General features: G+C 42.6%; 2 protein-coding genes and 1 pseudogene across 5 annotated transcripts; 2 read left to right on the top strand and 1 right to left on the bottom strand.

Moving 5' to 3' along the window:
* Nucleotides 1-1869: 1869 nt before the first annotated feature.
* Nucleotides 1870-7054, bottom strand: LOC105061467 (uncharacterized). Its single transcript, XM_010945521.3, has 2 exons — nt 6745-7054; nt 1870-2414 (listed from the first exon to the last, which is right to left on the bottom strand). Exons 1-2 carry the CDS (start codon nt 6833-6835, stop codon nt 2128-2130), a joined length of 378 nt encoding a protein of 125 aa, XP_010943823.1. The 5' UTR covers nt 6836-7054; the 3' UTR covers nt 1870-2127.
* A 17-nt stretch (nt 7055-7071) lies between these two features.
* LOC105061477 (pentatricopeptide repeat-containing protein At3g26782, mitochondrial) lies at nt 7072-23926 on the top strand. Of its 4 annotated transcripts, XR_012142671.1 has the most exons (3): nt 7072-8993; nt 13765-15562; nt 21510-23728. XR_012142671.1 is itself a non-coding variant. In XM_019846089.3 (2 exons), exon 1 carries the CDS (start codon nt 7072-7074, stop codon nt 8971-8973), a length of 1902 nt encoding a protein of 633 aa, XP_019701648.1. In that variant the 3' UTR covers nt 8974-8993; nt 23736-23926. The 4 variants fall into 4 exon arrangements, 3 of the variants coding, with proteins under 3 accessions (XP_019701648.1, XP_073116962.1, XP_073116963.1); XM_019846089.3 differs by lacking the exons at nt 13765-15562; nt 21510-23728 and adding an exon at nt 23736-23926; XM_073260861.1 differs by lacking the exons at nt 13765-15562; nt 21510-23728 and adding an exon at nt 23745-23881.
* Nucleotides 23618-25483, top strand: LOC109504870 (germin-like protein 9-3; annotated as a pseudogene).
* The last annotated feature ends 333 nt before the right edge of the window (nt 25484-25816 follow it).

Genomic DNA, 25816 nt, shown 5'->3' with positions numbered 1-25816 from the left:
TCTCTACCCTCGAATTTATTTTCCCGGGAAGGACGGGGCGGCTGGCCCAGGTGGCCCGCCCCGCCGCCGGGTTCTGGCATTCCGGAGATGCCCCTTCCGGATGCGCCGACGCCTGCGGTTGCTGCTGCTGCATTGCTTGTACAGCTTCGACGAGGCCTCTGACCTGTTGTGCCAGCAAGTCGAATTGCTCCGCGCCGACCGCCGCCGCTGGAGGAGGAGGAGGAGGCTGAGAAACAGGAGGGGAGGCCGGAGCCTGAGATCTGGCCGCGGAGGTCGTGGACCGTCGTGTGGACGCCTTGCGTGGAGGCATCGAGAGTGGATCCCGCAGGGGAAAATAAGGAGTGGGTGTCGGAGAGACGATCGGAGGTGGCTCCGTTGAACACTCCTTCAAGAACAAGGGTACTGCGAAGGTTCAGCCCTTCCTCTAGCGCCAATCCTGTTGGTGCAAAAATCTGCTTGCGCCGGAGAAGCTGGAGTCGGGGAAGCCGCGGTCGCCGCCGGGACCTGCAAAGGAAGTCTAAACCGGAGGTGGGGTTGCTCCGGCAAGACCCTCCGACGCTCAAGTTAGTTCTCTGCCTCAACAAGAATGGAGTGCTCGAACGAAGAATTTAGCAGAGTTTTGAGATAAGGAATGAGCTTAGAGAATAACGTATCTGGATCCCCCTTTTTATAGGCGGAGGAGGTAACGGATTGATGGCGACGTTTGTAACCGTCTGGTCGTGGGCCGCCCATAGTCAGGGAGAATTTATTGCGAAGGGTAGTGGAGCGGAATCGTGGCTATCACCGTAGCTCGCCACGTGGAATCAGTTGTGAGGAGTGGAGCAGTGTCCGTTGTCGTGACTTGCCAGCGGATGGGAGAATCGCCCGGTATCCGTCGCAGGAGGTGGAGCAGGTTCGTGGCCGTTATTGTGGCCTGCCAGGGGGTAGTGGAGCTGTGTGGAATCCGCCACAGGAAGTGGAGCAGAGCTGTGATGGTTACTGCGGCCTGTCAGGGAGTGATGGAGCTGCGCGGAATCCGCCACAGGAAGTGGAGCAGGATCGTGGCCGTTATGGTGGCCTGCTAGGGGGTGCAGATCCATCGGCTGAAGTTCGACAGCGGTCGGAGTCCGGCTCCCGTAGGAGTCCGGACTAAATTTGTCTGCAGCCGTTGGAGCCGAGGACGAAGTCCGACTTCCGCAGGAGTCCGGGCGTGGTCTTCCTGCAATTAAAGTTAAAGGCGAAGTCCGGCTCCCGTAGGAGTCCGGACGGGGCTTACCAGCAGTCGCTGTTGAGGACGGAGCCCGACTTCCGTAGGAGTCCGGGCGGAGTTGTCCTGTAGTCGATGTCGGCGGCGGAGCCCGACTCCCATAAGAATCCGGACGGAGTTTGCTTGCGGCTGAAGCTGTTGGAGTTCTTGGTGACGGAGCCCGGCTCCCGTAGGAGTCCGGACGGAGTTGTCGTGTAGTCGATTCCACTGAGGACTTTGGCTGTGGGTATTTTATACCCAACAGTAATGTTACTCAATTTAAAAATGGCAGTCTTGGATTCAAGAGATGTGTGAATCAAGCAATTAAAAGAAAGAAAATAGATATGAAAGCTAATATGCTACCCTCTTAGTCAGTTTGCTAAATTTTCAGAAAAGATAAACTGATATTTTCTTTTCGAAAAAAAAATTAAGAACAATTCTATCGAAAAAATTGACAGGTAAAATCTGGAGTGAAATATACGGAAACTTAAACCATTATTTTTAATTCGACAAATTATAACATATCATGTCTTCTTAATGCTGTCATCAATGATTCTCCTTTGCAACTTTTTCATTACATAGCCCACTTAACTGAATCAACTAATCGATAAATATAAAGTGCATTCATTATAGACGACTGAATATGAATAAAGATAATGGAAGCACTAATCTATATAACCAAAACAAAGTACTGGAATAGAGAAACCAAATTACTCGTGTACAATGTCACATGAACAAAGGCACTAAACTGATCACTCGCTGTGGTTCAAAAACTAAGGGGCAGCAGTCAAAGCTTTTACCAAGAACAGATATATCTCATAACCATCGTCCACCAGCCAGACTCAACATACCAAACAGCATGCCGAGCATCTTGTGTATATTTGGTGTCTTTGCATGTCTATTTACAAAGCCAGAAAGGCAGCTCCAAGTGCAGTAGAAGTGAGCACAATGGGAAGGGAGCAGCTGTAGGTGCTGCTTGCTGCATTATGCCTCCGGCGGCCAGCAACAGCTCCATTCCTTGGAGCAGTCAGACCCCCTCCAGTCACTGGATTATGTGTGTTGGAAGTGCCACCTGAGGCTCCATCACCACCATTACCAGATGAACCACCATGGTCTCCACGCGAGCGGCCAACACTTGACCATCTGTTGATGGTCGTTTTGTTTTCTATTGCTCTTTCCTGCATGAAAGCTGGAGGAGCAATTAAAGTACATAAGATGACAAGATCAATGACATAATGACCCATATTTGCTAGTATCTGCAGAATAACAAAGTCTCAAGGTATGCAATACTAAGTCATGAGCAATCCTATAAGCCACCCGATTAGTCTCTCTTAGCGAAAGCTTATTGAGGAAGGAACTAAAAATTGGATGCAAACTGTTCCTTCTCGAAGGATTTACTATCAGCCAAAAGTCCAAGAAAAGAGCCATTTTTTCATGGCCTGAACCACCACTAATGCATTCTCATTCATGAGACCCCGTTTTATGAACAAAGAAATGGAAAATAACATGGTTATACCATTGGCAATCAGATGTTGGGGAAATGAAGTGCCACTAACAGCAGATCAAGTGAAGCAATTTCAATTGAGGTCTAAAAAGACGTACGCATGATTAAAGATAACTTAGATGGGGAAATGAACTGTAAGGAAATTTGTAAGTTGAAGGATCCATCCTTATATGGGTGCTATTCAATAAGAATTAAGTTGGAGGATCCATTCTTATATGGGCACCATTCACTTTGCTTCAATAAGAGGCACCATTCACAATGCAAATAAAAAGGGAGGAATGAGAATCCAAGCACCAGCTGAGTGATTTTTTGAGCTGCACTATTGAGTTACTAAAGCATTTTAGTTGCAAGTAGGTTTGATATGTCCAACCTTAGAATCAGGGAATTAGGCTTCACATATCTATACTGTCTCACTACCCTCTTTTGCCTTTTTCTGAAATTATTAGTGATCTTGCTTTCTGTTGTTTAATCATTTTGGACATCTAATGTGTTTGCCAAACAGAAGTTACTTTTATCATCATACGAGGCAAACTATTAGGAAGCAACATAGAAACTGCAAAGGATTAATCTATTCTTTTCCTTCAGAATGCTTAAAAACACTGCTTTTGGAATATGTTCCAAATTTCTTTCTGTCAGTGTCAGGCTGCCAGGCCACTGAGCAAAAGCTCCCAATAATGTGCTCCGGATTTCTCAAATATAAGCCACTAATTCTATAAAGTTGTCACCATACACCACTTTGCAAAGTTCATATTCTCATGACAAGAACTTGCCAACAATAGTTGTCAATCTTCATAGGTGGACATCCACCAAACTCAACAGAAAAAGGATTACAAGTACTCATGCAGATGTTACAGGAGAATGTCTTTTAAGAAAATCCTCCAGACATGGCCAGTGCCAACATTAAGAATCACCAAAGAAGCTAAATACGTCAAATGATAGCACCTCCCTTTTCACATGGATTTTTCAAGATTCCAAAACCAAATAATTATAGAAGATTTTGTGAGCCTTGCCCACAAAGTCACCTCTTTCTGAAGAAGTTAAAAACTGAAACGTAAAGTCACTGACCAAGAAGGGCCTAAATATAAATCTGAGCCAACCAAAAATTTCAACCGTCTATTACCACCTTCTTCAAAAGGTGAAATACTTTTCAAAGACAAAGTGTTGAAGAAGTTGGTCTCTTTTATACAAACAGTGGTGCATGGACTTTGTTACCAGCCTGATGAATCCATGTCGCCATGTATCTGTGAGTTGGATATGTGTCAGACATCCTAAGTACTTCCCAACTTGTTATTTGCAGGTTTTATGTATTGGTAGATTTGGAACTCTAATATTCATGTAACCACTTCTTAAGATCTGTGGAAATATCACTAACCTACCAGCACAAACCTTTTAACGTATATGTTAAGCAAAGCTACAATTAATGGAATGTTTCAAATCAAGGGTAACATGATTAATAATCACACTAATAAGTTAGCACTCAACAAAAACGAACCACTTTGTCAATTTTATATGGAAAATAGACACCTTAAACAACACTAAATAATAATGTAACTAACAATTTATGAATATTAATTTCCTCATGTACTCATATGTGGTTTTATTCCTATCGCTAAATCACATGCTCTCATTCTTGTGCTCGTAACCATGCAACACTGATAACACTCATGGCATTGGAATCACATATGATGAATTGAACTGCAAATAGAAATCATTTTTTCAGTTGGCTAGAAGATTTAATTTCTATAAAGGAATTCATAAAATGGTAGCTGTTTTAGGGTCCTAAGGTTCTTTTCAGGGTAGCCTGAAATCATATAGGTGACATATAACTCAACTACTTAGAGACAGAGTATTGTATTGAAGTATATAGGAACTCATGTTTGATGTCATTTATCCAGCTACTCACGTTTTATGTCATTTATCCAGCTACCGTAGTATAATATGCGACCAATGCTTTAAACGAGCCAAAAAAAGGATATGCTTCTCTCAGACTCTCTCAATAAATCATGCTTCATAATATCATGTTTTGATCAACAGACTTGTCATACAAATAACAAAAATAGATGAGTGAAATCATCAGAAAACAATTGATCCATATATCTGCAAATAAGACAGGAAAATAATAGAGTAAGAATATAGAAAGTGACAAATAATTGTCTTATGTATTTAGTTTTTGGAGGTCAGGTCATCATTAAAATATAAATGCTTTGATCACTTATACCACAATACAGTTCAGTTAATATTTCAATGTTTAAGGGGCATAAAACCTTCTAGAGGAAACTCAATCCTCAGAAGTGCTTTCGAGGATATATGCATCACCATATTAAGTTCTGGCTGTTGCAACAGGCCTGAATCATGTTTTCCTTATCATTCATTTAGAAATTTTTATTTGCATAGACAATGATTTTGGGTACCTTCACCTGCATAAAGGCCTGATCTGTGCATGCAAATGAGTGAGGAGAAGAGAAGCTTGTGTGCATCAACAAAGTTTTATGAGCTACTAGTTGGGTGGATGAGAGACAGAAAGTATGCTCAAAATCGAAAGCAAAAGAGACAAACCTAAAGCAAAATAAGAGTACCTGTACGATTGAGACATAAAAATATTGAAGTTCAATAATTGTATCTTGAATTTCAATAATCATATATTTTAAAATTCTTCTTATACACCCCAAAAGTTGCATTCTGCATGTTTCATAGGGTTACAAATAACTTAACCACTCATGAAAAGCTCACACTCAACTTGAGAATTGGCTCATTCAAACTTGAATAATTAATAAATTAGCTGAGCTGGAGCTGTATTTTAGGGCATATCTTATAAATGACCCAACTGCAAGAGATATAAGCTTGAGTTTGGTTTAAAAATTAGCCCATTCAGGTGAGTTATGAGCTGAGCTTGAGCACATATTATTATGATTGTGCTAAACATGAGGATTCCAATAGTTAGCTGATTTTGCATCTTTGCTTCCCAAATCCTCCAAATAATTGCCAATTTATTTTTACTGGTTGCAGGATCATGAAAACTTGTGCACTAGCCCGATTCACATTGTTCATAGGACTTTGAGCATCTATTGACAAGCAACTACCCAAGAATATATGATGTCTCATTGCAACAGCCTTTGCCAAACATTTCCAGATATTAGATGCTTCTGTTTTGTTTTAACTTACTAATTTTTAATTTAAAAGCTCCTCAAACTGTCCAGAACTTGTGATTCAATCCAAATCATTCAACTAAAAACAAAATTTTGAAATGTATGGAAAAAAGAATCATTTGCTCTAAACTTCACATTAGTATCACCATTAGAATATTGTTTTTCTCATTCTTCTCCATATTTGATAGATAACAAAGAATGGTAGATAAACACAGGTCTCAAATTCCCATTTGGCCTAAAAAATTACAATTACAAACAGTTTAGTAGGGCAATGGTAAGATTGCTTCATTGTGAGCTAGACGTTATGGATTTGAAACACGGAAGCAGCCTCTCCATACGGAGCAAGGCTGCGTACATCTGAACCTCTCCGGATCCTGCAGTGGCAGGAGCTTGCCGTTTTAGTAGTTCAGCCACTCAAAATGTAGACACCTCATACTGACATGAAACTAGACATTCCCCTAATATAAACTTGAACCATGAAGGCAAGAAAACCATTATCAAACTCACTCCTCACCTTTCATTTCTCAATTGCACTTCAGAGATGGGCCCAAGCTAGAGGATTGTTTCTACTCATTAACACAGACTAATATAAACTATATCCTGAACATATCCTAAAAGGTAAAAAACACACCTTCCTATATTTTTAGTTTCTGTTCTCATCTCTCCCCCAATTATCTTTGGAATCCTTTTCATTGCAGTTTTTTCAATCCCTAAACATAATCTAAATTGACATGCATACTTTTAATATACAAACGGAAATCCATAGACAAACACATCATCAATCAGAACCAACAACAGTTCAAAACCAAGTTCTCAAGACACCAGAAAACAACATCAAAACGGAAGGAACAGAAAGAAGACAACATTACCTGAATCATTGGCTCCAAAAGACCGCACCATTTGAAGAAGAAACAGAACGAGGAGCAAGAGAAGAGCCAGTTTTCTCCACCTATTTCCCATCTCTACATCCACCAAAGCTAACCCAAACCCATTTCACTCTCCTCTTCTCTCACTTTAACCTCGGACAAAGGCAGCAGGGGTGGGGTCAAAACCCGCCACCTGCGTGCCAGATTCTCCACTGCTTAAAGCTAGCCGTTGTAGTCCACCGCGGTAAGCCAAGCTAACCTCACCGTAGTAACCCTATGTAAATCCCCACGGTGGGAGCCTCTCCTCCCGCCCTAACGGCTAGTAATCCCATGCTCAAATTTAAATGTTTACGCCTCTCCCTCCATCCCCATGAAGCCAAAAATCTCTACTTTACTTCTTCCTTGGCCGTGGCAGCGGCGGCTCCCGTGGTTGTAGGCTCCATTTCACAGCCCCAAAGGATCGTTTCAAATCTCCGAGTCCCGGAGACCCACTTCTTTCCCATCTCCCTTGACCCCAGGTCCTTCGTTGCGGCCCTGGTGCAATGCCGGAGCCCGTCCCAGGTCGACAAGGTTCATGCGTTGGCTATCACCACCTCGATGATCGAAAACCTCGGCGTCGCCAACAAGCTGGTATATATCTATGCGGAGCACAGGGCGCTGGATGATGCCCATGCTCTCTTTTGCCGGATGAAAGAGCGGGATAATGTGTCTTGGAGTGTGATGGTCGGTGGGTTAGCAAAGATTGGAGATTACGAGAATTCTTTGAGAATTTTTAGGGAGTACATTCGTTCCGGCTCTCGGATTGATAACTACACTCTGCCTTTTGCTTTAAGAGTGTGTAGAGATACGATGTCAGTCCAATTGGGTACGGAGATCCACCAACTTGTTTACAAGGCTGGGCTTCACTCTGATCTGTTTGTGTCGGCAGCATTAGTCGACATGTATGCTAGATGTGCTCACGTGGACGATGCTCGCAAGGTGTTTGATAAGATGTCGAAGAGGGATATGGTGAGTTGGACGGTCATGATTTCTGGGTATACCGAGTGCGGGAACCCTGAGGAGTCTCTGGTATTGTTTGACAAAATGATGGAAGAAGGAATTGTTCCTGATAAGGTCACGATGGTGACTGTTGTTTTTGCTTGTGCGAAGCTGGGGGCCATGCATAAGGCTAAGATGGTCCATGATTACATATCGAGGAGAAATTTCTCATTTGATGTGATTTTGGGGACGGCAATGATTGATATGTATGCCAAATGTGGCAGCGTGGATGCTGCCAGGGATATCTTTGATCGGATGAAGGAAAAGAATGTCATTACTTGGAGCTCCATGATATCGGCTTATGGGATTCATGGGCATGGTAGAACAGCTTTGGAGTTGTTCCCTCAGATGTTGGAGAGTGGGATTCTGCCAAACCGAATTACCTTTGTTTCCATCCTCTCTGCTTGTAGTCATGCTGGTTTGGTTAATGAAGGTCGGCAGTTTTTCCATTCCATGAAGAGAGATTATTCGATTGAACCTGATGTGAAGCACTACACTTGCATGGTGGATCTTCTTGGCCGAGCAGGAAAACTTGATGAAGCACTGGAATTGTCAAATAGAATGAAATTAGAGAAAGATGAGGGCTTTTGGGGTGCATTGTTAGGTGCTTGTAGGATCCATGGGAATGTAGGGTTGGCAGAGAAAGCTGCAACAAGCCTTCTCGAGCTCGGTCCACAAAATTCTGGCTACTATGTTTTGTTATCTAATATATATGCCAATGCGGGTAGGTGGGAAGATGTGGCCAAAGTAAGGGATTTGATGTCCAGCAGGAGATTGAAGAAGACTCCTGGTGGGACATGGATTGAGATTAATAACAAGACTCATCAGTTTAGAGTAGGTGACAAGAGCCATCCACAATCGAAGGAGATCTATGAAATGTTGAAGGCCCTGAGAGAGAAGTTGGAGTTGGCTGGTTATGTTCCTGACACTAATTTTGTGCTGCATGATGTGGATGAGGAACTTAAAGCAGAGTTCTTATACACTCACAGTGAGAAGCTGGCGATTGCGTTTGGTCTTATTGCAACAGCTGACGGAACAACAATCAGGATAGCTAAGAACCTTAGAGTCTGTGGAGACTGCCACACATTTACCAAGCTGGTATCGGCTATTGTACAGAGGGAGATCATTGTTCGAGATGCAAACCGATTTCACCACTTTAAGGAAGGTTCCTGTTCTTGTGGGGACTATTGGTGACAAACCAAATTTGCAATGAGGTATCTCCAGTTTCCTACCATGTGGTATTATAATTTAGCAAATTTTTGTAATTTGTAATAGATAGTCATAGTATTAATGCCATTGGGCAAACATACATTTATAGAGACTTCTAAAGCATGTTTATGGCTCAAAAATGGTGTAATACGATATTTTGTTTGGCTAGTAATAAAAATCATTAGGAATGATACATATATACTTTGGAGATGTCACTCTTTGTCTATCTTATGGAGCTCAAAAATATATGGATTCTTTTTCTTCTCTTTCAAGCATCAAAATTTCTGATTATCAAAATGACAAAGGGCTTTGCCTATTGTTTATTAAGTCATGAGTCGTTTGCTGAAATGAAACTGATTTGTGGATTTCACTGGCTACTGTTTGTATGACCTTTCTCTCATTACTTTGTTAAATTTGACCAGGACTGTTGTCCAGAAACTAAAAATTGCCTGGAAAGCACATAATCGCCCAACCTTGTGTTTAACTATGGAATCAACACCTTCAAGAATTACACTTCTGGCAACATAATAAAAATGTTTCTTTGATCAGAAAAGATATTAAGGATAGGCACATTCTGTCTTGCAGTCAATTTTCAGTTAGAGTATCTGGCTTATCACTGGTCTTGTTGCTTTCAAATCTTACACTCATTCCGATCCTTATACAATCTATTCATGCCTTTGGACTCTTTAAGGTTTGCTAGTCATTTGCATAATTTTATTCTAAGTCACCATTGTAGCATCATCACAGGCCTCTTGCTTGTTGGAGTTGCATAGGATAATAATCAGGCCCTTAAGATTAAACACTGAGGTAGATATATGATATACAAATAAATAGAGAGAGATCCCTTCAAGTTCACCCTATAAGATAGCTTTTACTATTTTTAGCAGGTCCTTGACATATAGTGAACTAAGTTTCCATTGTTAATCTCTCCTTTTTTGGATTAGGGAACCTCAAATTAAGGGATTTTATAAAAATTCTAATGAGGATTTGTTTTGCACAAATGAATTATCTATAAATTAAAAACTAGCTTCATAAATTCGTAAATCACATTTAAGAATGTGACTATGACATACATTTTAAATTTAATGTCATTTTTCATCCTATACAAAATTTAAAGCATTGAAATTTAATGCTTCAAGGATATCATAAAGATATTTCAAGATATCTACATGAGTTGTATAAAAAATGGTAATTTGAACATAAATTTCAGAAAGTGAAACTTTTAGTATTAAGAGTCTATTTTGATGTTTTCAGGTTTACTATATCAAATTTGGTGATCTGAATTCAAGATCTTATGCATAGAGCTATTTTGGTTTGACAAGTATCGGTGCATTAACTTATGATTTGGACTTTTGCACTGTCGAATTTTCAAGTACAATAGTTAATATCACAGCTTTACAAAGGGAAACTTTCAGTGTCATGAATTTTGTACAAAAAGACGTTCTGGATCTAAATTTCATATGAATATGAATTTTGTACTTAAATTAAACTCTTAGAACTGAGATTTACAAAGATGTTCTGAATCTAAATTTCATATGAATATGAATTTTGTCTTTAAATTAAACTCTTAGAACTGAGATTCTGAGAATATCAGTATGATATTTACATAGAAGTCTTAGAACTGAAACTTCATCAATTTGAGGGCATTAACCTCAAGATTTGAGTTCAATTTTTTCCAGAAAGGAAGCTTTTGCTATCAAAAATTTTTGAATCAGGAAATGTGAAACTAAATTATAGCATGGTTTTAATCTTAATCCTTGGGGTAGTATGGATGTTACAGTACTTTTAGGGTATCGAGTAATTGTAGAGACCATGCTTCTTAGCTTTCATGCTTGAACCTTGGTCTGCCCATGGACCAAGTTGCTCATGAGCAGCTTGGGCTCAACTTGACAACAGCTTGGTTCAGGCTCGGTTCAGTCAAAAAATGAACCAAGCATAGATTACAAAGCTCGACTCATAAAGAAACCAAGCTTGAAGACCCGAGTTGTTCAAATATACTGGGAAAGATTGAATCAGCTTGGCTAAACTTGGCTCAAGGCTTAGCCGAGCCAAGCCAAGCCAAGCTTGAGTAGGTTCTCTTAAGCTTGACTCAAGTTTGAGCCAAGCTCGAGAAGCCTAGTACTTGGCTTGGCTTAGCTCTTTTGCACCTCCTACTTAAACCCTAGTTAATTACACTCATTTTAAGAGAGCTACTTTTGATTAAGCTGGTTGGAAATCAATGACCCATCCACAAGCAGTAGATACAGTAAACTAAAATGCACACACACACACACACACACACACACACACACACACACACATATATATATATAGAGAGAGAGAAGGGGGGTTACCATGAAATGATTGTTTCCCTTAGGTATAGCTTAAAAACTAACGGTATTAAGGTAGTCATTATAAGCTAGAATACCTTTGGTATTCAATATGGGCTTGATATTTGAAACCACTATATTGATTATAAGGATAGTTGATACTTCCTTGATAAATAGGGTATCATGATATATATGTCCAAGAAATGATAAGCATGCATATGCATCTCTTGTAAGAGTGTTTGGGTATGCGCCACTCCACATTCAACCATGCACTGGTTTAACACTCAAACCCGAAGAATAAGAAGGTTAGATTTTGGATCTTTATTTGTATATATAGAATAACCATGTAGGTTAGTATGAAGTTTTTCTATGTTGGGTCTACGGCACAAGCTTGAATCTTCAGCCATAAAAATGTTTGCATCTTGTATTATTTTGGATATTCACATTGGATAACTTGCGACGTGCATGTGCATTAGGTGAGCACTTAACCCAAATTAGGCTCAAATTAGATTCATGCTCATTCTCAAACCCAATATATTTGAGTTTATAATTTGATCTTAGGTTACCTTGTCTAATCTTTTGTATAAACCAAACTTTGGGACTGGCATTATGCTTATTGTTTTAGTTGGGTGAGACTAACATTACTTTATACCTAAACCAATTAAGGCCTGAGTTTAACCAGTCCCTACATTACACCATTTAATTAGTCAAATTTAACTATTTTGAGTATAGGCTTGAGGAAAGACCAATATTTCTTAAGCCTCATTTAGACATGGCTGAAGTCAAGGTTCATACATGAAACTGTCCTGATTTGCTTGCATATTAAGCTTTTCGTCTTTTAAATGACAGGTGAAAATGCTTAGACAAATACTATTTAGGCCATAAATTCTGAATCAGGTTCAGACTCAAACCATCATGCATCCTACATAACTATCAAGTTGGACAATGTCATACTATCCATCAAAGTTTACAAGGCTGCCACTTGGAGGGGCAGATCCAAGATTTTTATGCAGGGTGTTAAGACTTTGTCACATTTATCTCATCTTAAAATAAAAAATAATAGAAAAGTAAATCAAAATATTAATCAATGGAAATTCCAAGCATAAAATATACGATTAATAAATCACAATTGTCCATGAGCAGTCTTCATATTTCGGAGTGTTGCATAATCACCTTATTATCAATGCTATCAAAAATGTTCTTCTCAATACATGTGACTAAACAATCATTCATCAATTGATATCCCATTCAATTATGTAATAATTTTCAACCATATTCATCGCTGAAAATCACTCTCCATGGTAGTTGTTGCAACAGATAAGGTCAATGCAAGCTTAACAAGCTTGAAAACTAATGGACGCAAAATGTCTTGCACAAGCATCTTCTCATCAAGGCTTTTGATACTTCAAAGCAAGGTTCATTGAACTGGTATCAAGATTGTACCGGCTAGTGACTGGTTCAGTACGGTATGGGTCCATGCCATGCCGTTTCAGGGCATATCGAAAATAGTGAGGGTGAGGGGAAGAGGGAGAAAAGGAGAGAGGATGAGAGAGAGGGAGAGGAGGCAGAAAGGGGGAGGGCTAAGGGCTAAACCCTAACCTTAATCCTAAGTGGGAGGGATGAGAGTTAAACTCTAACCCTAACAGAGCGAGAGGGAGAGGGGAGGGGAGGCTTACCTGTGATGGCCCGGGGTGGGGGCTGAGCAAGTAGCATTGATCAAGCATGGGTTTTTTTGTGTGTAGGAGGGGGAGAGGGCTTCTCTCAAATAATTGCAAGCTAGGGAAGGGGATGGTTTGTAATTGAACTGGTGCGGGAGGTGATTTGTAATCAAACTAGGGAGTGGGAAAGCAGGAGTGGGGGAGGGCTTTTGTAACCAAACCAACTTGACTTGCTGAACTGTTCCAACTTGGCATTGGTTTGGTTTGGTACAGCTAGAACCACCCAATTCGGTTCGCTTCAGCAATCAATGCTTCAGAGTTCTGAAAAGTTTGTATCATACCACATATCAAGAATATAGATTTGCAATTGGTTTTCAAGGGCCATCACATCAATCATCAAAAAGTCATTCGAATAAAATTGTGCTGATTTGTATGAGCCTTGTCCAATGTAGAGAATAAGCTTCTTGGATTCAAACATGCAACACAGAGGAGCAACTTTGTATTTGTGTCAATAAGATGATATGTCAACAACTGTATAAAATAGTCCCACGCAATAGTGATGTAAATTTGTGTCTTTTTAGCATTGCATGTTGGTTGTCCTTAAGCTATATTAGATGCCTCCATGTGGAAACGTTTACCATGATAAATACTTCGTCAAGAAGTGAATCCCATCAATTGTCTCTTGTCGTTTGTAACCATTGTTTTTAACTTTTAACTAATTCCATGGCATTCACGATATCTTGTTCTTTTCTTTCCAATGCTTGAGACAACTCCTTTGTAATTCCAAATATATTCCTCATTGGATGTAGGCTGAATGCAAAATCAAATGTTTGCATAGAATCGAACAAGTAGATGCCTTGGCTCTTTGCTCCAGGTATGAACCATCTGCTGCAACTAACTCAAGAACATCAATAACTGAGGAGAACATGATTATCAAATGGGCCATTTGCACCACAATGAGCTCCAGCATTATCAGCCTGTTAGGGTAGTTCTCGATTTAAACCTTGCCCACTTGTAAGTTCACCAATCATAAGTGCCCAACAACCTTAGCAGCTAGTTTCATTGGAAGAAGATCATGCTACTTACATGAAGCTCCAGTGATATTTGATATGATAGCAGCTAAGCTTAATAATAAAGTGACTTTGATGGGACCTTTTGCAATTGCAACTGATGCAAGTTGAAGTTGGTAAGCAAAACAATTAACATGGTATGCAGTCTCATTCTCCTTTGTAATCAATGTCTTGAATCCATTGAACTTACCTCTCATATTGCTAGCTTTATCATAACCTTGCCCCTGCAATCTCAAGATTGATAGTCCAAATTTTGATGACAATGCTAAACATGAGAAGAGTTCACTTCTGTGCTGAATAGTAGGTTCCAGAAGACCTAAAAGACTGTTGGTCAGATGTTGAAGTCAACCAGTGAGTGGCACCCTTGTATACTTTGATGGGTCTACTGTTGTAATGATGTGGGATGCATGATGGTTCAAGGTTAGACCTGATTTGCAATCCATGAAATAGTGATCTTTGTTCAAGGCATTGTTTTCTATCATTTTAAAAAAAGAGATCTTAATGCTTAAGAAAATTTTGATGGATTCACATAGGAACCTTGACTTTGGTCGGGCTTAAACTTGAGCTAATATTGGTATTTCCTCAAGCCTATACTTCAAAATATTTTAATCTGACTGACTGGCTGGGTTAAATGCCAGGAATGAGAAAGGTCAGGCCTGAAAAATTTTTGATCTATATTAATGTTTGTCTTGGTCAACTCATAATTGACATAACACCAATATCATAAGCTTGGTTTGCATCAAAGTTTAGATAATGTAACTTCAGATGGATCCCCATGAGAACCCTGTCCATAATAAACTCACAATAGGTTAGAATGAAATTATAATGGACAAGGTTAAAGCGTGAGCCTAAATTTGACATTGGGTCAATTTCATAATTGCTGAATTCTTGACACAACTAATCAGATTATAAACTTGAATGGGTAGGGTTCAAGTATGAGGCTAATTTAATTTGGGCCAACTTTTGGTTAAGCACTAGTATAATGCATATGCATATCTCATGATATACATCCAAATATCCAAAATACCTAGACATGCTGCATATTTTTATGGCTGAAGGTTCAGGCTTGAGCCTTGGATCTGATATAGAACAAGCACGATCCCAAATCTAACCTTCATACTCAGGGTTTAAATGCTAGCTAGTGCACCATTGGATGTACAGTGGTATATCCAGACCCTCTACTAGGAGATGCATATGCATGCTTATCATCTCTTGAACATATATTATCATGATGTCCTAATTACTAAAGGAGTACCAATCATCCTTATAACCAATATAGTGGCTTCAAATATGAAGTCCATATAACCATATTATCATATTGAATACTCAATCTGTTCCAAATTTAATTCCAAGGTATTCTAACTTATAGTTAATAGCCTGAAGCTGCAAGCTGTACTTGAGGGTATTTTGGTCATTTCATAATGATTTCTTTATACATGTAAATTCATATTTGTATGCATATCAACTACTCATGAATGGACTACTGATTTCTATCCAACTTACTCAGGGATAGCTCTTGAATAATGAGGTAATGAGGGTTCTGTTGTGATCCAGGTGGTGTGCCCAAGGCCCAGGAGATCAAAACTAAGGCCAAGGTCCATCATTCATGAGGGCTTCATGGAGGCTCTAGGGCTAGTTGGGCCCTAGGTTGAAAGGTTGTGGGCCTTTCGGGTTCTTGAGATCTAGGTTATGTGGGCCTCAAGGGACCAACTCTTTATGGGCCAGGTCTGGGCCCAAGATAGGTGAGATTAGATCGAGTCATGGGTGTACATGGGCTTGGGTTAACCTAATCTCCCATAGAGTTGGTCAAGGGAGTTTTGGGTTTGGGTCACTTGACCCTGTGTTTATATATACATGTACTGTATAGGTTTGATTAAGCCAAGGAATACAAGAACTCTTTCTCCCAAGTCTCTCTCTCTCTTCTCCCTCTCTCTCCAGCTATTCTCCACGCCCCAGGAGCAAGAAACCCTAGGGTTTCTTGCCGCCAGGTCCAAAAAGGCAAGAAAAGCAAGGGGAGGCGCTAGCCCCTTTCCCCTTTGTGCCGCCAACTCTCTCTCCTCTCCCTCTCTTGCAGCCGCCCAAACATCAGGTCTAGGATCTGGAATCTCTTGCGAAGAGGTTGGTACAAGTTTCTCTCAGATCTGGAGTTGATCTGAGGTCATTTGAGATGCGGGTGAGATCTCCATCAACAGATCTACAGGAAAGGCTGCAGCAGGACAGATCTGCAAAGTCTGTCTCCATCTACCTTCTTCCCTATTTAGAACGCCCCGATTCGAGATCTATGAATTGGAAGACCTCGATCTAGGCCTGATCTGGTTGGGTACCAGATCTTGAATTTTTTAGAGGTGATCTTAGAGGCGTTCTTCATCTGGAACGAAAGGCTGACGAAGAACCAGGCTGATTTTGTCAAGGGCCTTCAATCGAGTCCAGAAGTCTCTAGATTTGTTCGTTGCTGGTTCCGCTGCACCCAAGGTCCGTGGGAGGAGCCGGGATCGTGCTCTTTTTCATGTGAAAAATCCGGGTGGAGGATCTTCTGGTGCAAGCAGATCTGGATCAGGCTTTGGATGAGAAGCTTGAGGGAATGACAGATAGGCAGTGGGCATCGTTGGAGAAGAAAGCATGCTCGGTGATCAGAGGATGTTTGGCGGATGCGGTGTTGTATTCAGTGCTGGAAGAAAAGACCCCGAAGGGCCTTTGGTCGAAGTTGCACACCATGTATATGGGAAAGAATATGTGCAATAAGCTAATGCTGAAGAAGAGATTATACAGTCTTCGGATGCAGGAGGGATCTGATGTGATTGGCCACATTCAGAGGTTCGACCAGTTGTGCACGGAGTTGATGAATATCGGGGTGAAGCTGGATGAGGAGGACAAGTCCCTGTTGCTTTTGTGTTCGCTGCCAGGATCATATGACTCTTTGGTGACTACACTGCTCTACGGCAAGGAGACTCTGAAATATGAGGACATGGTCTCGGTGCTGAGGTCTAATGAGCAAAGGAAAAAGTTGACCAGAGATCGGGCTCCCCAGGAGGGCTTGGCAGTAGGGGAGAGGACAGATAGTGGCAGAGGCAGAAGTAAGTCCAGGGAAGTCCAGGAAGGGAAAGAAAGAGATGAAATGCTTCAAGTGCAACGAGTTTGGGTACTTCAAGCGGGAATATCCACTATGGAAGAGCAAGAAGGGAGAAAGAAATGGCTCAGAATCAGTGAGTGCAGTTGCTGGGCAGCAGGTGGAGGATGATCTACTTGTGGTATCAGATGGTCACAGGCATTACACAGAGGAGTGGACACTAGACTTTGCGTGCTCACATCACTACACACCACACAGGTCTTGGTTTGTGACATACACCAAGACAGACGAGGGATCAGTGACTCTAGGCGACAATCATCCTTGCAAGGTGGCTGGGATAGGGACAATCAGGGTGAGGATGTTTGATGGGATTGTGAGGACATTGACAAATGTAAAGCACATCCCGGAGCTGGAAAAGAATCTGATGTCACTAGGCTATTTGGAGCGCAGTGGATACAGCTTCAGCAGTAGGGCTAGAAGTGGAGTACTGAACATCTCCAATGGAGCTATGGTGGTGATAAGAGGTAGGAGGTTGGACAATAACCTCTATCGCATGGAGGGATCTGTGGTGACCGGAGAGTCTGATGCAGCAGCTGCAGCACAGGACTAGCAGGGGGCTTACAGGATGTGGCACTACCGCCTAGGCCACATGGGTGACAAGGGGCTGAGGGAGTTGAGCAGGAGAGGACTCATCTCTGATCTGGAGGATGGTGTTACAGGGGAGATCTGTGAGCCTTGCCAGATGGGAAAGCAGAGGAGAGTTCAGTTCAACATCAGTACAGCCCGCAGTGCAGCCCCTCTGGAGTTAGTACACACGGATGTGTGGGGACCAGCCCCAGTTTTAGTTAGGAATGGGGCCAGATACTTCATGACCCTGATTGATGATTTCTCAAGGAAACTCTGGATTTACTTCATGAGAGAGAAGTCAGAGGTCTTCACCAAGTTCAAGATCTGGAGAGCTGAGGTGGAGAAGGAGCAGGGGAGGAGCGCGAAGTGTCTGAGGTCAGACAATGGCAGTGACTACACCAGCAGAGAGTTTCGGACTACTGTGAGGGGTGTGGGATCAGGAGACACTTTTCAGTTAAGGGGACTCCACAGCAGAATGGGGTGGCCGAGAGGATGAACAGAACACTTCTGAAAAAAACACGATGCATGAGGTCGCAGGCAGGGCTTCCAAAGGAGTTCTGGGTTGACACAGTAGATGCAACCGGTTACTTGGTCAATCGGTCACCTCACACCAGGTTGGATGGCAGGCTTCCAGAAGAGGTGTGGTCTGGGAGGACAGTTGGGCTGGGCCATCTACGGGTATTTGGGTGCACGGCCTATGTGCACATTGGAGCTGGTGAGCGGAGCAAGCTAGACGCCGGATCACGCAAGACGGTGTTTCTAGGCTATCCGCGAGGAGTTAAGGGATACAGGCTATGGGATCCCTTGGAAAAGAAGGTCATCATTAGTCGGGATGTGACTTTTGATGAGGAGTCAGTCCTACGGAGGCGAGCAGGCATGGAGGAGCAGCAGGAGCAGGAGGAGGTCCAGCAGGGCGCTGCTGGACAGCTTACCTCTTTGATTTTGCCTCTTGCAGGTACTACTGAAGGACATGATATTCAGGTGGAGAACCTACCTAAGGTGTCTCCACAGGTGGAAAGGACTCGGACAGATGATCGAGGCGGAGAGGTCCAGCAGGAGCGAGCTGGACCGAAGACTGATATCGGTGTTGCCCTACATAAGCCTAAGAGGACCATCAGGCAATCGGACCGATATGGCTTCGAGGAGATGCTGTCATATATCCTGGTGACAGCGAATGGAGACCCATATACGTATCAGGAGGCTATTGAGAGTCAGGACAGAGAGCGGTGGGTCCAGACGATGTCCGAGGAGATGCAGTCTCTCCACCAGAACCAGACGTGGCGATTGGTGCAGTTGCCACAGGGGAAGAGGCCCATTGGCTGCAAATGGGTCTACAGTCGCAAGGAAGGGCCTTCAGAGCAGGGAGGTATCAGATTCAAGGCGAGGTTAGTGGCCAAGGGATACTCCCAGAAGGAAGGCATCGACTTCAGCGAGGTCTTCTCTCCCATCGTCAGACATACTTCCATCAGAGTGTTGCTGAGTATTGTAGCAGCTCAGGATTTAGAGCTGGAGCAGATGGATGTCAAGACGGCGTTCCTCCATGGGCATTTGGAGGAGAGGATTTACATGGAGCAGCCACCCGATTTCAGGGATCCAGGATCAGAGGAAAAGATTTGTTTGTTGCAGAAGTCGCTGTATGGGCTGAAGCAGACGTCGAGGCAATGGTACAAGCGGTTCGACTCCTATGTGCGCAGCATTAGACTTTCCAGGTGCGAGTTTGATCCCTGTGTTTATGTTCAGTCTCTTGAGGATGGTTCTAGGGTATTCCTACTCTTGTATGTGGATGACATGCTTATAGCATGCAAGAGTAGGAAGGTTGTGCAGGATCTGAAGGCATCCTTATCTCGGAAGTTTGAGATGAAGGATTTGGACCTTGCAAGGAAGATCCTAGGCATGGAGATTTTCAGAGACCGAGCCCGGAGGGCGCTGCAGCTATCTCAGGGGGGCTACATACAGAAGGTCTTAGAGAGGTTCGGAATAAAGGGAGCAAAGCCGGCGGAGCTGCCACTTGCCGGTCACTTCAGACTCTCGAAGACCATGGCGCCACAGACTGAGGTGGAGGCTCAGGAGATGGAGACGGTTCCTTATGCTTCAGGAGTTGGGAGCTTGATGTATGCGATGGTCTGTTGTAGGCTAGACATCGCTCATGCAGTGAGTCAGGTTAGCAGGTTCATGGCACAGCCTGGCAGGGAGCACTGGAGAGCTCTGAAGTGGATATTCAGATACCTGGCGGGTTCAGTTGGAGTTGGCATCTGCTACGGACAGTGAGGAGGTGCAGTGGGATACTCTGACATGTCCAGGGAGGCTCAGGGGCTGATTGGCGGTTATGTAGATGCAGACTTCGGTGGAGATGTGGATACCCGGAGGTCTACGACAGGCTTCATCTTTAGCCTGTATGGAGGTCCTATTTCTTGGAGATCGAGTCTGCAGCCTATCACGGCTCTATCCACTACAGAGGCGGAATACATCGGGCTGACAGAAGCAGCTAAGGAGGCAATTTGGCTGAAGGGTTTGTTGACGGAGATGGGCCTTACTCAGGAGGCCATTAGAGTGCACTGTGATAGTCAGAGAGCACTTCTACTAGCACAGAACTCAGTCTATCATGCAAGGACAAAGCACATCGACATTCGGTATCATCGGATCAGGGAGCTTGTGGAGGATGGCGAGGTGGAGCTAGTAAAGGTACACACCAAGGAGAACCCTGCTGATGCACTTATGAAGGTACTTCCACGGGATAGCTTTCAGAGATGTGTTGAGCTGATTCGGCTGATGGACAGAGTGGAGCTGGTTGAGGCCTTGGGACACCAAGGTAGAGATTGTTGTGATCCAGGTGGTGTGCCCAAGGCCTAGGGGACCAAGGCTAAGGCCAAGGTCCATCATTCATGAGGGCTTCATGGAGGCTCTAGGGCTAGTTGGGCCCTAAGTTGAAAGGCTGTGGGCCTTTCGGGTTCTTGAGGTCTAGGTTATGTGGGCCTCAAGGGACCAACTCTTTATGGGCCAGGTCTGGGCCCAGGATAGGTGAGATTAGGTTGAGTCATGGGTGTACATGGGCTTGGGTTAACCTAATTTCCCATAGAGTTGGTCAAGGGAGTTTTGGGTTTGGGTCACTTGATCCTGTGTTTATATATACATGTACTGTATAGGTTTGATTAAGCCAAGGAATACAAGAACTCTTTCTCCCAAGTCTCTCTCTCTCTTCTCCCTCTCTCTCCAGCTATTCTCCACGCCCCAGGAGCAAGAAACCCTAGGGTTTCTTGCCGCCAGGTCCAAAAAGGCAGGAAAAGCAAGGGGAGGCGCTAGCCCCTTCCCCCTTTGTGCCGCCAACTCTCTCTCCTCTCCCTCTCTTGCAGCCGTCCAAACATCAGGTTCAGGATCTGGAATCTCTTGCGAAGAGATTGGTACAAGTTTCTCTCAGATCTGGAGTTGATCTGAGGTCGTTTGAGGCGCGGGTGAGATCTCCATCAACAGATCTACAGGAAAGGCTGCAGCAGGACAGATCTGCAAGGTCTGTCTCCATCTACCTTCTTCCCTATCTAGAACGTCCCGATTCGAGATCTACGAATTGGAAGACCTCGGTCCAGGCCTGATCTGGTTGGATACCAAATCTTGGATTTTTTAGAGGTGATTTTAGAGGCGTTCTTCATCTGGAACGAAAGGCTGACGAAGAAGACAGCAACCAGGCTGATTTCATCAAGGGCCTTCAATCGAGTCCAGAAGTCTCCAGATTTGTTCGTTGCTGGTTCCGCTGCACCCAAGGTCCGTGGGAGGAGCCGGGATCGTGCTCCAACAGGTTCCATCATGAAACCTAGGAAGCATGTCCCACAGCCACCTGATACCCTACAATATTATAACATCCTTGTTAACTCACATATCAAGAGATTCTATTGTAATCTTCCATCTTGCAACTCAAAAAAAAAAAAAGTGCTACGGTAATAGTTTCAGATTTTAGAGTGTCAGACATGGTACTTTTATGTTGAAAAGTCTTTTAGAGTAAAACTCTTATATTGAATATAAATTATGATGACAATCTTTTAGTTGAAACTTCAATACTGAAGCTCTATCAGCCTTGGATAATCAAAGATGATATTTTAATTTCAGAATTTCATGATAGACAGTTCTTGTCTCGATGGTACCTAGAAGATACTTCACACCAAGGCTGGAGCTAGAATAACTTTGGGGGTGGGGGAATCGAAAATCTAATGTCACTAATAGGAATAGTAATAGTCACATACTATGTGGGGATCCATGAAAGAAAATTTGCATGGAGGTTCAAAAACTATAACTGGGTTGTTTAGAACTTCCCTCCGGTTGATCATATCCCATAAAGGATGGTTTCTATGTTTGAAAAGAATGAAACAGATGTCCATATTTGATTTGGATTTACTCTTCTAACTATGTCTGAAAAGGATATTCATCGAGACAAGGATAAAGCCAACTCTACTTAAGCGGACACATGAGAAAATACAAAAGAATGACAAAATTCTCAATGGTAGCTGGAGCCATGGTAGAATCCTCAAGGAGGGGCCAAAACTGGTTGAGTGGGTATACATAATTTTCAGAGTTTTGGAAACAACATTCAGATTTCTGTAAATGTTTTCACTCATTTCTGTTATACCAAAATGATGCTCTTCATATGATGATTTATTAATCTGGTCTGGTCCTATAATCTCGTGGCTGTAACTTGTTCTTTCAGTCGTATCATCAGGATGCTCTTTATATTCAAGATTCATAATTGAAATTCTTATCAGTTCTGGAGTATCAAGATTTTATATTCTATGATAGTGACCTTTAGAAGTGTTGTATGGTGGGTTTCTTCCTTTAAAATAGAGAAATACGCTACTCAGGCCTCTTTATCTATGAGAGAGGCTTTGTAGCCATTGGCTTATAAGTTTTGTCCATTACAATAGAGGAAATGGGCTAACATGACCCTTTTTTATTAGAAGTGGCTTTGTAGCCCGTGGACAATTAGTTTTCCATTAAACATGCACAATGGGTCAACCAATATAGGAAAGATGCTTTCAGCCATTAGATTTTGTGATCCATCTTGGATAGGGTGATTGAAACACCTTGAACAAGTAATTTGGCCAAGTACCTGCCGCCAATTCATACGGTTTAGTGTTAGAATTCATCCAGTTTTAAAAAGTTTGCTAGACTTGCCTTGTCATACTTTGATCAATGTGGGTGATCCCATTATAGATGAGATATGATTTACTGGTTAAGATTATAAGGATTAATCTGTACATTCTGGAAAACATAACTTCCTTCTTATCTGTATATATGGTAGGAAAGAAGCCAATGGACTCCTAGATATGCCAAACAATCATAGTTCAGCTGGTTGCTATCCCTCTCTACTGGGAGAGGTCCAGGGTTCAAACCCTGTGTTACATCCCACCACCTTTTCAGAAAATGAAAATGCCTAGATATAAAACCATGATTCATATTTCATATGATGTCTGTAGTTTTATGTTGACCTTCAACCTACTGCAACCCTCCTTTATCTGGGCCATGTACAAATAGGCGGAGCTTAATAAAGTTGAGTATATGAACAAAACCATGCATGTCATAAGAAAAACATATTAGTAGTACGTAAAGTTGGTGGATCATGCCCTTAAGCATCTCATTCGCCTTACAAATATGAAATCAAGCTGATAACAAGGAACATCAAACATGATGAAGGTGGGATAAACCTTCAGAAGGATGTAAGGACCAAGCGAGGAATCTGGTTTAACAAGTTCAGCTAAGATTTTCATGGTGTTTATTAGCTAGCTGTCAAGTTACAGTATATGCCCAAGAGCAGCCTTTCCAGTGCAATCAGAAATAAGCTCCATCTTGCAGATTGGATGTGCCATTTAGCTTTTGATGACTATAAATTGAAGGACAGCATAATCACCAACAGACATGGAGCAAAGTTAGTGTAGGAATAATATTATTAACAATTTAATGTGCGGTCATTTCCTGAATGTCCTTAATCATGTCTTAATCTTCCTACTGATTGCCTTGGCCACATCTCATGTAGCCCTTGCAGGTAATCCTGACATCACCTCAGATTTTGTCCTCCCACCAACTCCACTGTTGTTGATGGCAGCTTCCATTCACGGGCATGCGCACAGTGATCAATTCAGAAACACCAAAAGCCTTCACTGTACCACGGCAGAATTCCCAGCACTGTTATTTCATACTGATGTATGCTGCTGGCACTGTCAATCCTCCTCATACTCATCCCCATGCTGCTGAGCTCCCTCCTATTCCTCATCGATGGTTTTCTTGAAGTCAGGTTTGCGGACACCACGAACAAGCTATCATATTCTCAGAGTCTCGACCCAGGGGACATGTTTGTATTCCCTGAGGGAATTGTTCACTACCAGTATTGCAGCAGTCAAGGCCCGGTGATTGCTATTTCTGCATCTGGCAGTGCAAGTGCTGGGACTCTGATGGTTCCTGCAAGTGTCTTTACATCTGGAATCGTCGATGATATCCTTGCAAAATCTTTCAGGGCTGACATTGCAACCATTCAGATGATAAAGGCTGGTCTTGTACCGAAGACCTGAATTGAATCTCTTTTATAATCTCCACCATCATGTGTCACTAGGTTTCCTTAGAAAATTTGCCTTTGATTTACATAATGGAGAGCTTTCATCTCCATGTGTTTGGCTAGTGTTGTCGACATTTATTTCTTGCTCGATCCATTAATAAATTATTTTCTGGTTTAATTAAAATTGTGATGTAGCAGTGCTGTGCCCGGTCATGGTTATTCAAGAAAATCTTTGTACCAGGAATTGGAGATATCATATGATTTGTTGAAGTTATTAAGATCTGATATCTACTTAAGCATAAATCCTCTTACTAAAATAGTAAAATTGTATAATACTATTGTTGTGGGTAATATGTCGTGTAAGCCGGATACATGAGGAAGCCGAAGGCCCAGACAATCTCGGATCCTACAGATCCTCACTTTCCGATCAATCCATCCTAAATATCACCTCTCGGTTTGAAGCCTGTCGACTCTGGCCGCCGACCTCCCTGTCGGCTGTCGATCTTGGCCTCGACCGCCGATCTTCCTTTCGACTGTCAATCCCCTCTTGGTTGTCAATCTCCTCTTCGGTCGCTGATTTCAACTGTCAGGGACAGATAGTGATCCACATTTCCGCCGGCCGTTTTATCTACCGATCTGAAGTCCTCCAATTGAATCCGATCCGATATGAGAATTTCGCACTTCTTTTCAAAATTAAATAGCCATTGAGCGACAACGGGCCACGAAGCAGATAAGGTAGCAATAACTGCCATGTTTTGAGAATTCTGGCCTCAGATTCAACCATATTGCATCTGAACCAATTGGGATGGACCCAAATAATGCCTCTCGAATGGCTCCTACCTCCATCTATAAAAAAAGAGATCTCAAAGGGACCCTTAAAGTAGGCATTCTTTCTTTCATCTACTCTCCTTTTCTGTTGCAGAGTTCTTGACTTGAGCGTTGGAAGGTCTCTACCGGAGCTAATCTGAGCTAGGACTTATTTTGTAGGTTTTATTACCGACAAGTTGCAGTCGCCGTTCAACTCCAACTGATCCGACTAGAGTCAGAATTCTACAACAATAGATTGACACTAGAAGGAGGACCCAACCCTACTTTTTGAGAAGGAGCATGAGATCAATTCCGTGGCACCACGTAAGGGAATTTCCCCCCATCGTTCCAATGCCACCACTTCTCGATCACAACCGACAGAGGTTCTGCCTCCACCCTCTCAGCCAGGAGTGGCCGTTAACATAGAGCAGTTCAACCTGATAGTCCAGTAGGTGTGAGATCTAACTGCTGCATCAGATCTTGCATTGCAGGCCACTCCATTGCAGGAGCAGCGATCCCCCAATAAAGTCCCGAGTGGGTAAGGCAGAGTTGGCATAGCCAACCCAGGAGCCTAAAACAGAGGGGTTGGTGATCCCTGAGTCCTCCCTCTAAACATGACTCTTCCTTGGGCTAATCTCATTTGTAGTATTCGAAGGCCAATACCACTCGGGATGCAGAAATAGACTGCAAGCTTCACGAAATGAACCGACGGATAGAGGTGCTCCACAACCAGACCCCGACATAGCATGATGGATTTA

Source organism: Elaeis guineensis, chromosome 7, assembly GCF_000442705.2.
Source record: "Elaeis guineensis isolate ETL-2024a chromosome 7, EG11, whole genome shotgun sequence".
In the NCBI taxonomy this organism is placed as follows: Eukaryota; Viridiplantae; Streptophyta; class Magnoliopsida; order Arecales; family Arecaceae; genus Elaeis; species Elaeis guineensis.
The sequence above is the reverse complement of the archived record's forward strand: the minus strand, read 5'-3'. Positions and strand labels throughout refer to the sequence as shown.

Excerpts from the sequence above, each read along its gene's own strand:
- LOC105061467 (XM_010945521.3), bottom strand. The coding sequence starts at position 6,835 with ATGGGAAATAGGTGGAGAAAACTGGCTCTTCTCTTGCTCCTCGTTCTG. Across the intron at positions 2,415-6,744 it reads TTTTGGAGCCAATGATTCAG|CTTTCATGCAGGAAAGAGCA; the intron begins GTAATGTTGTCT and ends TTGCTCCTCCAG.
- LOC105061477 (XM_019846089.3), top strand. The coding sequence starts at position 7,072 with ATGCTCAAATTTAAATGTTTACGCCTCTCCCTCCATCCCCATGAAGCC.